The 12,421-nt window shown below is 45.4% G+C and overlaps 2 long non-coding RNA genes and 2 gene segments (V, D, J or C); 2 read left to right on the top strand and 2 right to left on the bottom strand.

Moving 5' to 3' along the window:
* The window catches only part of LOC123584386, a 92,625-nt gene extending 81,982 nt beyond the window's left edge, over window positions 1-10,643 (top strand). Inside the window, exon 2 of the long non-coding RNA XR_006705385.1 lies at window positions 10,491-10,643. This is a non-coding gene — a long non-coding RNA (uncharacterized LOC123584386). The remainder of the gene's footprint in view (window positions 1-10,490) is intronic.
* The window catches only part of LOC123584376, a 105,004-nt gene extending 93,994 nt beyond the window's left edge, over window positions 1-11,010 (bottom strand). The window contains 2 exon segments of the C gene segment in view: window positions 10,504-10,811; window positions 10,913-11,010. Coding sequence covers window positions 10,504-10,811; window positions 10,913-10,958 — 354 coding nt within the window.
* The window catches only part of LOC123584377, a 271,648-nt gene that overhangs the window by 146,068 nt on the left and 113,159 nt on the right, over window positions 1-12,421 (bottom strand).
* Window positions 1-12,421, top strand: part of LOC123584388 — a 180,578-nt gene that overhangs the window by 82,282 nt on the left and 85,875 nt on the right. The gene's annotated exons all lie outside the window — the stretch shown is intronic.

Genomic DNA, 12,421 nt, shown 5'->3' on the forward strand with positions numbered 1-12,421 from the left:
GCACTTGTGACAAAGCTTGATTGATGTGTTAAGAGGTAGAATCCATGGAAAGGTGATGAAAATAAAGAGCAGGAAGCTGTGATGATTCATCAGACAGATGAAATGCCCCATGCCGTCTGACCCCTCATACAAAGGAAAGCAAAAGCACAGCACAACCCCAGCCAGTAGGGCAGCACCCAGCTGAGGAAATGTTCCTGATGAGAGAGCACACTCCTGCTGAGCTTATTGACATAGTTGGTGAGTCCCAGCAGAAGGGCAGGGAAAGTGCCCAGGCATGTTTGGTGTAGCTATGCAATATCTGGGGCAGTGGCACTTCTCTGACCGGCAGGGGGCAGAGAAGAAGAGCAACATTACCACACAGCTGCCCACCAGCAGCTCCTGCATAGCTCTCAGGGGATCCAAAGTACTCACTTCCTTATAGGTTGGGTGATCTTAGCTTTCAGTGAGGCTTTGCCCAATGTGGGGGATGTTCCTGGGCACATGGGACCCTAAAAACCTACAGGTGTGACATAAAAAAATCCTTAGGAAACTGGGAACAAAACAGGTAATCCACACTCCTGTCTTTGAAAGTCTTGATCAGGCCACACTCACTGCAGGAATAAAAAAACAAGATTATCCAGTTCACCCCCAGCACCTGATATGGGATGCTGATATCCATGCTGAACCCAGTTGTGGGACCAAATATTTAAGATATTGGGAAATCCACTGCTATTTGGGGGAAATGGATAGACCCCAGGAATGGGCATGGCTATGGGAAAGGCCCAACATAGAGAAGGAGTTTCAAAAACCAAGGACCCCTCCCCACTGGCTGCAAAAATACCTGGAGGCAATGTGGTTTGACCTCACTGCTGCTGGGACCTAAAGAGATAGACCAACAACCCAACACTGTGTTGGTTGGCTTGTGGAAAGCCATAAAACCTGAATAACAGTCTGCCCCTACCGTCCCTAATACTCCACCTGTTCTAGCAGAGGCCTCAGGGACACAGTCCTATTCAGGGTGGGTGCCTCCTACTCCCCAGGTAGAGGATGTAGAACAAAACCACTTCCAGGTGAGGGCCATTGGGATTGACTAGAAGCCCCATGTTGAGCTCGCTAAGTCCTTCAGAAATAAACACAACATGATGGCTCTGGTGGGAACGGGAACAGAATGCATTCTAATCCAAGGTAACCCTCAGAGATTTTCTGGCCCCGTCAGTGCCATCGGTGGCTACAGAACCAATCAGTTATGGTCAGGAAGGTCCCTTCTGACACTGCAAGTTGGGCATTCTGCTTCCTGAGAATATGAGGTTTTTAATCTGCCCCATACCAGAGAACATACTGGGCATTGATAATCTACAAAGTCGAACTCTGCAGGCCTCTATTGGTGAATTCTGCCTCCAAGTTAATCAAACCAGTGCTAATGGGAAACTCCAACTGGAAACTGGCAAGTGTGTCAGCCTTGCAAAGTGTGGTTAACTGTCAAACAATATAACTTGCCTGCAGGCATAAAGAGATGGAACTTATCTGAGATCTGCACCAAGTGGGTTTTATGTGCCCTGATCACAACATTTTCAACAGCCCAGCATGGCCAGTAAGAAAGCCAGATGGGTCACGGTGGACAATGGTGGACCACTGAGAACTGGGCAAGGTGGTGACACACCCATATGACCATGTGGCTGTGTGCAACATTGCCAGCATCTTAGATGCCTTAGTCATGATCCTGGGAGGGGAGCATGCTGATCTGGACTTATCAGATGCCGGTGCCATTTCCAAACAGAATGCTGTGTGTTCATACCTGTCAAGTTGGCTACTATGTCATATTTATGAATCACATAGCTCACAAACAATGCCTTTTATGATCTACCCCCAGCCTAGAGAAATTAATAGATCAATGATTTGGATCATGGGGATCTTGATGGAAAAGTTGTCAATGATTTTGGGAATCATTGCTTAATCTGTATTTTCTCTGCTGGCCTGTGCCAATATGTTCCATATTGTAGATGTGGCATCTGCCTCCAATGCAGCCAGACATCCACCACAGGCGCCACCCCCATGCTAGTGAAACCCCTTTGCTGACTGCTCAGGGTACAGTCTGGAAGAGGGGCCCATGAAATTATAAGAGCTGATCACAAAAGGTAAACTTTGGGGGAAGGTCATTGAGAGGATGTGACCACTGGTTACCCCAAGGGCTAAACCACCCACTAGGAGGCCCCATGCCTCTTCTCCTGTCCTTGGAATGTGTGTTCCCTGTAGCTTGAATGCTCTTAGAAGCTGCTCCAAGGTTATAGCCTTGAGATAGTGTTGTGGTGCTGAGATTGTCTGAACAGTATGCATGACTAAATCCAGTTTTGGCTTCCATAGGAAAACTATTAAGATTTGGCAGGTGGATACAGAAACCACTCATCTCGTGGATGCCTGAGACAAACCTTGTAAGTAAGTTCCTTTGCTCATTAAAACTGCCACCTCCCAACCTGGAGGGTCTTGCCCCTGTCTTTGGTCTCTGAGTACAGGGTCCAGGTTCAGGTTATACCAGGGAAGCTCCTGAGAAGCTTGTAAAGCAACAGACATCCATATGGCTAATAGGTACACTAAGAGATGCTCAGTACCACTAATCAAATGCAAATCAAAACCACCATGAGGTGTCCCCATGCACCTGTTAGGATGGCTATTATCAGAAACACAAGAGATGTTAAGTGTTGGTGAGGTCGTGGAGAAAAGACACCCTCTTGCACTGTTGGTGGGAATGCAAATTGGGGCAGCCACTGTGGAAACCCGTTGGAGGTTGCTCAAGAAATTCAAAATATAACTGCTACATGACCCAGCAATTCCACTGCTGGGTATTTATCTAAAGAAAATAAAAACAGGATCTCAAAGAGGCATCTGTACCCCCATGTTTGCTGCAGCATTATTCACAACACTCAAGGTGTGGCAATAACCTAAGTGGGTATGGGTGAAGATGTGAACACAATAGTGCTCAACCATGAGAAAGAAGGAAACCAAGCCTTTTGATGCACCATAGATGGACGTTGAGGGCATTATTCTAAGAAGAAGACAATTACTATGTGATATCATTTGTATGTGGAATACAAAACTCCTGGTAGCCAAGGGCTGGGAAGTGGGGGTTTGGGGAGATGTGTAAGGGTACAAACTTGCAACTAGTAGATAAGTCCTGGAGATCTAATGCAGAGCATAGAAATTATACTCAATAATACTGGATTATAAACTTGAAAATTGCTACGAGACTAGGTCTTAGCTGTTATCACTGCAAAAAGAAATGATAGTTATGTGAGGTGATGGAAGTGCTCTCTAACCACATGGTGGTAATAACACTGTAATATATAAATGCGACAAATCAACACCTTGTATGTCTTAAAGTTATGCATACTGTGTGCAATATCTGAAAAAATAATATTTTTTTAAAGAATATATTCAGGGAAGAGATAAAACAAACCTAACTCTAGCTTTCCATAGTCTGGGGTGCAGATTAGGTCAATTTGGACTTGATGGGCTTTTGAGGAGAGACAGCCCAGGCTGTCACCTGGGCCACTGCAAGCCTGTGCCCTGTGAATAATAGAGCTGCCTTCACACATCAGTCCCTGACGGAGTATTGTGACCTGCTTGCACGTTGACTCTGGGTGGCATGGCAGTGATGTCATTCTTCTCTGGAGAAAAGTCACATTGCCCGAACCTTCACACTTCCTCATACAGTACCTTGGGACTGCCGTCATAAGCTATTAGTTATGTCAGGAGACATGAAGGGACGATGATAAATCAGAAAAAGAAAAACACAGAAAATAGAGATTCCTATGCGATGAAGACTCATCATCCAACAGTGCATTTGGAGTGTAGATGAGCCCTAAGGAGGAGGGAGGGGACCCTTACAGAGAGACCTTCCCAGCCACAGGGGATGTCTGCATGGGAGGGACAGAGAGGAGTACAGGAACAAGGTTTGAGGAGTCATGTCATTAACCATCAACACTTAAAGGACATGGCAGTGGGGCACCTGGGTGGCTCAGTCGGTTAAGTGTCTGACTTTGGCTCAGGTCATGATCTCATGGTTAGTGAGTTTGAGCACTGTGTTGGGTTCTGTGCTGGCAGCTTGGATTCTGCTGGGGATTCTCTCTCTCCTTCTCTCTCTGCCCCTCACCTGCTCACACACACTCTCTCTCTTTCAAAATAAATAAACTTTTGGGGGCACCTGGGTGGCTCAATCGGTTAAGTGTCTGACTTCAGCTCAGAAGGTCATGATCTTGCAGTTCGTAGGTTCGAGCCCCGTGTTGGGCTCTGTGCTGACAGCTCAGAGCCTGGAGCCTGCTTTGGATTCTTTGTGTGTGTGTGTGTGTGTGTGTGTGTGTGTGTGTGTGTGTGTCTCTCTCTCTCTGCCCCTCCTTGCTCATGCTCTGTATCTCTCTCTCAAAAATAAACAAACATTAAATTAAAAAAAATAAAAAAGGACATGGCAGTGAGTGGGTATCTGATTCGCCCATTTAAATTTGCCATTAATACTACTAAAATAATGGAATTATCTAGCACAAAAATGGACTGCAGTATCTTAAATGTAGATTGAATGTTGGAAATAGGAAGAAAGTTCAAGGATAGGACATCAAAATATATTTGGAGAAGAGAGGGTAGGGTTCAACGATGTATTTGTAAGAGCACAAACTATATGCATTGAGGAAAGCACTGGAAACAAACATTGCTATAGACTAAAAGTGGTTTTCTGTGGATGCTGAGAGAAGTGCAAGTCCTTAAGTTTGTGAGATTTTTGTTGTTGTTGAAAATACTGTACCTTGTACCTGTACTGCATCGGGAAAAAAAATAATATCATTACAAATTGTCAGTTTAAAAAGTTTTGTCATTCATTTATACATTTTATTTTGTTAATTTTACACTATACTCTAGAATTGAAAATTATTTAGCACTGAAAATTATTTAGATATGCATAGACTGATTTTCCACTGGCACAATCCTGTTCTGAAGACTGCCATCTGACATTCACCATGGCTCAACTACAGTCACTGTTCAGCTCACTGAAAAGTAGGCAAAAGAAAGAGAGAGGGATTCACATTCACTGGGCTCTCTCTGGATGCCAGAGTCATCCATAGGCACTTGTGCCTACCTTTCTGGTTGATTTCATTGGGTGCTAGTTTCAGCCTCATGGTCTCAGTCTCCCACATTTGGAAATTTGCTCTCCAGGGAGGCACAGCTTGCGCTAGGTGGAACCTAACTCTGGTCCCCTTCCCTCACACCCACAGACACCCCAGTGTGGGACAGGCAGTGTGGGTGGGTGGTAGCCCTCCATTACCCTGAATCCACATTGGGACTGGGGAAGGAGAGATTACCTGGAAAATGAGAAAAAGCTCAGTGTGCAAGAGCACAGTTTTGGAGAAAACTCATGAATTTGTCCCTAAAAGAGCTTGTGTCAAATTCTCTTAATTCTGGAACCAGACACCTCAGTTCAGGACACAGCTGCTGACTCAGGTCCTCTGCACAGAGTCTTGGGCTCAGTTTGGGCTCTTACAGGCTTACAAAGATACGTAGAGGCCACAAGCATGCAGTTTTCAAGTTTTATTTCAGAGTGCTGGTCAGTGACCCATGAGAGACCTGGTTTCAGAGCCGTGATGTGCCTGGGGACCCCTGGAAACATGGATGTCACCTTTGACTTCTCATTACTGTAGTTTCACAGATGCACCAGGTGGTTTGCCTATACTTGTTCAGGGGTCTGGAGGCTGATTTATGGATTGCCTTCACCAGCAATCTCTTCCTTAACTTTCACTGTCTTGACAGTTCTGACATTTGTGGCGATGCCAAAGAGGAATGTAGTGATTAAAGCATAAATTCGAGCAAAGATCACTCTGAGATATACCACGGATTCCTGACTTTGCCTGACTGACCGCATTCTTCTTGGAGGGGGTCCACTGTCTGTGCTCCCACCAGCACCTCGTAATTTGCAAAATGGAGGATCCCAACCTATGTGGCAATGGCAGTTTCTGTTATTGTTGCAAATCCCCCTACGATTGCATTTCTCAGGCAAACAGTTGTAATTTATTTCACCTATAGTAGCATTGCAGAGGGAATTCTGACAGAACTTTCCAGGAGCACAGGGGGTACCATTTCTCACATGACCAACATCAGTTGTTCCTGTGGCACGATGTTCATCTAGTCCCCAACACCAGACTCCTGAGATTTTAGACTGATGGAATCCAACGTGTTCCTGCAACCGAGGGAGGTGAGTGACATTGGTACACTGCAGCCTTCCACACTTGACATCTCGGTCATGACATTGAATAAAGCGTCTGGCTGAAAACTCTCTTCTACAGTGTCCAAATCGGTGGCCTTTTTTATTAATCTGGTAGCAGACATCTGGACCCTCCACAGTGCTTGCACCAAAGATTTCTTTGCAGTGCATAGTACGGTCAGTGCAGTTCCCATGATAGCAGTAGCCTTCTTCACTGCACGGGGTTCCATCCTGCGTGTAGAAATCATCAGGGCAGCCAGAAGATCCCCCTTGGCAGTACTCTGGAAGGTCACAGATATTTCGGATTGGTCTGCAGAGCGTCCCAGCAGCGGAGAAGGTGCAGTTTGTACAGCACAATCCTTTATCACAGAGAAATGTACTCTCAAATCTGCAGTCATTGCTACAGCAGGGGTTGGCATTACACTCCTTGAAGGAGCCACAGTCACACTGCTCCCTATCCTCCACTATAGAGTTTCCACAACGTATGTGTGTCAGGCTTGCGTTGAAGACCTTCAGGTGTTCACTAAATAGGCAATGCTTTTCAGTACTCAGCATGTTTTGAATGTGCACAAAAGAACAGTTACTGAAGGAATCTGTCAACCCAGGGTATCTGTGCATGATGCAGCTGGACCTCCTCTGGCAGCTGCAATCATGATCATCAAAATACAGACCCAAGCTTCTTCCACAGAGATGAGATGTTATCACAGCTAACAATAAATAATGTCTGCCTAGGTGACCGACCATATGCAGGCTTTGAGGAGAGCAGAAGCCAAACATTCTAGGGTTGTACTGATAATCTTCTGGTCCGTCTTTAACCACAATGAAGGATGCACTAGGTTGTATGACATTGTACAAGTAGGTATGGTGGAATTGGTAGTATTCACCACCTGGAATTCTATAATCATTCATGTTGACTGGATCTCTTACATCAAATACAAGAACTGCAGTAAGATGGTACCTTATGTCAAGACCTTTGTACATTGAGTCTATTAAACTAACCATATCTATCATGAATTTTATACACAATGTCATATTATTATATACACGATACATTGAATTGGAACTTTGAGCAAATCCTCTTATCATGCCTTTATGGGATGAAAATATCCTATTATTGATCCTGGGGGCTGTACTGGCAGTTTTCTGAGAGAACAGGGGGTCCCTATCCTCCTTATATCCCAGTTTATAAGTAGGTCCCGTTGCACTGATGTCTGCCACTATCTGAGAAACAATGTGTTCAAACCATTGGGAATCTCTGAGGGGTCTGATTTCATAGGCAAGGTCATCCAACTTCATGATACCTTCAAGGCCCCCATAGCACGTGTCCATGGTGACCATGGAAAGAGGAATCTCCTCCAGGTAGCCGAGGTAGTAACAGTCTGGAGGGATGAAGGGGAAGTCCATCTGCAAGGCTCCCTGATCATCCTGAGTCATCATCAGCAGATGTCTGGACCAAAACAGTTTCTTGCGTCGCATGTGGATAACATGTCTCTTGCCACCAAAACGCAGGCTATAGGACAGCCAGCCAGGCATCTGAACGCCCTTGCCATGGTGAAGCTCCTTCTTGGGAATTACCACCTCAGAGGAGATGTAGCGCCATGAGGGATGCCCTTGAGAACCCTGCACAGGAGCCAGCACTGCCCAGAGTGCAAACAGCAAGAGGGGCGCCCTCAGGGTGACCTGGCCCTCTGCCAGCCTCATGCCCCTGCTCAGAGACATCTGCCAGTGAGAACGGTAAATGGAGGATCCTCAGCAAAGCCAGGTCTAGACCATCTGACAGAACAGAGGGCTGTGCCAGGTGGCCAGCACCCTGCACCTGGGAGCCACCTGTGGGGTTAGGTAACAGTCACAGGGTGTGGCATTGGGTGACCTTGCACATCCGTTCAGCTGGGGCACATGTGGCAGAGGCAGGTGGGCCATGTCCAAGAGTGCTCACATGGACATAGTAAGGACTTGGACCAGAGACATGGCTGTATTCAACACATTCCATCTTTCCTCCAGCTAGTGAATGTGGGATATGCAATTTTAATACCCTGAACTTCTCTACAAATTCCATGTCCTGTGGTACTGCTGGGTCACTTTCTATGGACGACTGCTTTTCCTCATTATGGAGACCAATGCTTCCTACTTCCTTGGGATGTAGAGGTAGACATTGTCAATTTTACCTTTGTACATATTGAAAAACATTGCTTTGTAATTTTACATGTCTTATTCTGGTTGGCTATTAGTTTGCAAGCCATTTGATCCTTTTGGTTGTTGCTTTGAAGGTTCCTCTGAGTTTACTGAGGAAACATTTCCCAGTATTCTGTGTCATGATTGGTGAAGTACAAGGTTGTATTTTAGTATTTTCTTATGCCAGCTGGGGAGAACAGAAAGTATTGCTGGCCGTGTGTGAGCCCCAGGGGTTTTCCCCTCTAATCCCTTATTGTGGTTCTTTCCTGGCCTCTGGCAGTCTCCTTCCATGCATGTGAGGTTCTCTCCTCAGCTGGAGATGCAGGGGAGTTGAGGTTACGTTGGCAGCTTGCACCATGGCAGGCTGCACATGATGGAAAGATGGTATTGACCATGGAACTCCCTTGTTTAAGTACCATCTAGTCCTTTAAAATCCCCTGAGTTGGGTAGAAACCCTCAGAGTTGGCTTTTGGAGAAGAGTCTGCCTTTTCTCCAGGTGGCTGGCCTCCTAAATAAAGCTCAACTTCTTTTCCCACCAAAACTAAAACTTTGAACATTGACCTTTCCAGAAATACTCAGCTGAATTTGGGATTTGTTAACAATAAAATGGAGAGTGGAATGGCAGTTGTCTGGGGCTGGCAGGGTGGGGCAATGAGGAGTAGATCTCAAGGGCTATGATTTTGTGTTATGCAAGATGATTAAGTTCTAGAGGGGTCTCCACAACATTACACCTGTAATTACCAATACTGTACTGTATGGTTAAAAGTTTGTGAAGAGTGTGGGTCTCATGTTCAGTGAGATCCTAACACAGTATGAAAGTGGAAACACTAACTTTGCTTCTCATACGACAGTATGATGAACTGCATGGACACACTCTCTACTGATAATGTGAAAATAATTTAAAACATTTACATACTTTGAATACTAACCCTGAGGATATGTCATTTACAAATATCTTCTTCCATTCCATAGGTTGCCTTTTAGTTTTGTTGATTGTTTCCTTCACTGTACAGAAGCGTGCTATTTTGAGGTAGTCCCAATAGTTCATATATGTATGTATTTAATTTTCTTGTTTTATTTTTAATTTAAATTCAAGTCTTCAGTCTTTGAGTTCCACGTTTACAGGAAGTTGACTTGTCATGATTAACTTTATGGGTTATCTTGACTGAGTCATGGGTGCCCAGATTCACTACTGTTTTTGTGGATGTCTGTGATGAGTTTCCAGAAGAGATTGGCATTTCCATCCATGGTTTCTTTCTGCCTGGGCATCACGCATTCCATTATAGTTCTGAGTAGAATCCGATGCAGAGGGAGGAAGAATTCCTTCATTTTTACTTTCCATGTGCGTGTTTGAACTGGAACATTTGTCTCCTGCTATCCTGGTTCTTAGAGTTACTTCATCAGCTCCCCACGTTCTGAGACTAGACACTAGTTCAGAATCAGACAAAAGTTAAATCACTGGTTTTCCTGGGTCTCCAGCTTGTGACAGTAAATCATGGGACTTCTCAACATATTTTGTCATGGAAACCAATGTGCTTTGGGTTCTGTTGCTCGAGGGAATCCTGACTAATACACGGAGATGAATTATCTCTTCTTAAGAGGAACTGAATAAAGCTGTAGCTCATTTAAAGTGCTGAGAAGAGCCAGGAGGGAAGTGTCACGTTGTTTGATTGGGACAAGCGCTGGGTGAAGATAATGGGGAGCCGTGGGAGCTTGTGGTCCTGGCTGCACAGGGAGTGCAACTGGGACTCCTGTAAAGGTTCAGCTTTTGTGCCTCAGGAAATCTGTAATTCACTCCTGTTGAGGGACAGGAGGAAGCAATGCAAACAACCGTGTCTTTGTGCATGTTAGGGTAGTTTTCCTATGAAAACAATGATCTAATTCACACAGTTAATAGGTAAACACAGAATCCTGTGTCCAGAGAGGCTCCCTGGAGAGACTGCTGTGTGGACAGGAAGCCCCAAACCCTGACAGGAAACCTGCCTGTAACCTCCATCTGCACCTGCGCCTGGGAACACAAGGGAGAATTGTGCGTAGTGTGCGCCCCCTGGTGGTGCTGATCCCCTCCTGCAGGGAGGTTTGTGTGTGGGCTCCCAGTGAGGTCCCCTCACCGTGTCTCTTGCACAGTAATATGTGGCCGTGTCCTCGGTCTTCAGGTTGTTCATCTGCAGATACAGCGTGTTCTTGGAGTTGTCTCTGGAGATGGTGAATCGGCCCTTCACGGAGTCCGCGTAGCCTGTGCTACCTCCATTACCACTAATTGCTGCGACCCACTGCAGCCCCTTTCCTGGAGCCTGGCGGACCCAGCCCATTGCATAGCTACTGAAGGTGAATCCAGAGGCCACACAGGTGAGTCTCAGGGACCCCCCAGGCTTCACCAGGTCTCCCCCAGACTCCACCAGCTGCACGTCACACTGGACACCTGTAGACACAAGACATCTTGGTCAGGCAACTGTCACACATCCACTCCTTCTCAGTCATGTCCACTCACATACTCAGTGTCTCTCGATCACCGTGAATTACCTTTTAAAAGAGCAACAAGGAAAACCCAGCCCAGCACAAACTCCATGGTGAGGTGTCTATGTTCTGTGCTGATCACAGAATTGGGACACCTGGGATTCCTGCAGTTGAGGATCCTCTCCCAGCTGCAGGGTCTGGGATGGGCTGGTTTTATCAGCACAGACAGGGCCCCATTTGCATGTGCTCTGACATATATATCACACTCCAGACTTAGATTTGATTTTTAAAAGTGAACGACAGGGTTAGGGAAGCACTTGTAGTTTACTTTGTGTAATGGTGCTGTGACAATATGAAGAATTCTAATCGGTGAGCACAGTTATATTTGCAGGGACTTGTGCATTTTTACATGTCTTTCACCAACAAAGGTCATTTTCACTCTACAATTATTTTACGTAATTTATGAAGTTTAATCCCAAGTACTTTATTCTGTGCCATTTTCAGTTGTATAATTTTGTTATTTGTTTTGTATTTATTTCCATGCTGGTGTGTAGAATCATAGGTGGTTTATTTTTATTTATTTTCTTTGTTCATTGTGCTCATTGTGCATCCTGCACTTTTCCTCATTTTAAAAAACTGGTTCTAATGTTTTTTGTGGTATCTCTAGGCTTTTGTTATGTTTAAGATCATGTCATCTGCAAACAAGTAATTTTCCTTCCTCCTTACTAATTTAAATGTCTTTTATTTCTTTTTATTGCCAAAGTTTGTGGGTACTTCTTCCAGTTGTAGGAGAAGAATGCTTTTTCCTTCTTTTCATCTGGGCTTTCATCCTGTCTAAGGATTCAAGTGACATAAGACTGATCTAAAGGGGATGTTAAATTTAATTTTGCAAGTGCCTGGGCTTCCTAATAATATGACACCCAGAGAATGAACAAAGCAGGTGGCACTTGTGACTTGCAGACAACAAAACATTGGATTTGGCAAGAGTCAAGGCAAAGGTGTGGTTTTCAGGTATTTAATTAGTCAAGTAACTAGGTTTGTTTGCACAACCTTCTTGTCCCTGAGTTCCTTATTCTGGTGCTAAGGATGGTTCTCCCCTCCTGGTACAGGGAAGGGGAGTTTCCCAAGGGAGATTTATATCCTGCTGTCAAGGGACACAGGAGGGTCTGAGTGTCCTTGGACTGGCTGTTTCTCCCGTGACTTTCATCCAAATAAGGACTGTGACACGATGACATGGTTTGAGACACAGAATCTCAAGCAATCTGTAGGCTCTGAGCTGTTGGCACACAGCCAGAAGCAGGTGCTCGAACCCATCAACTTCGAGATCAGGACCTGATGTGAACTCGGGGTTTAGCAGACTGAGACCCCAGGAGCCCCAGGAACCACCTTGCTCTTTAAATCCCCCCAGGTTACACACATAGGGGAAAGTCTCAGGAGCACTTCCCCAAAAGAAACCAGATCAGAATGGGAAAAGACATTTCACACTGGGGCAGGTGGGGACACTTGAAGTGGGCCCGTGGTCTGGGTTCTAAAGTGGAAACGCAGGGATTTCCTCATTTGGGGTTCTGTGGTGGT

This window comes from Leopardus geoffroyi, chromosome B3 (assembly GCF_018350155.1).
Source record: "Leopardus geoffroyi isolate Oge1 chromosome B3, O.geoffroyi_Oge1_pat1.0, whole genome shotgun sequence".
Classification (NCBI taxonomy): domain Eukaryota; kingdom Metazoa; phylum Chordata; class Mammalia; order Carnivora; family Felidae; genus Leopardus; species Leopardus geoffroyi.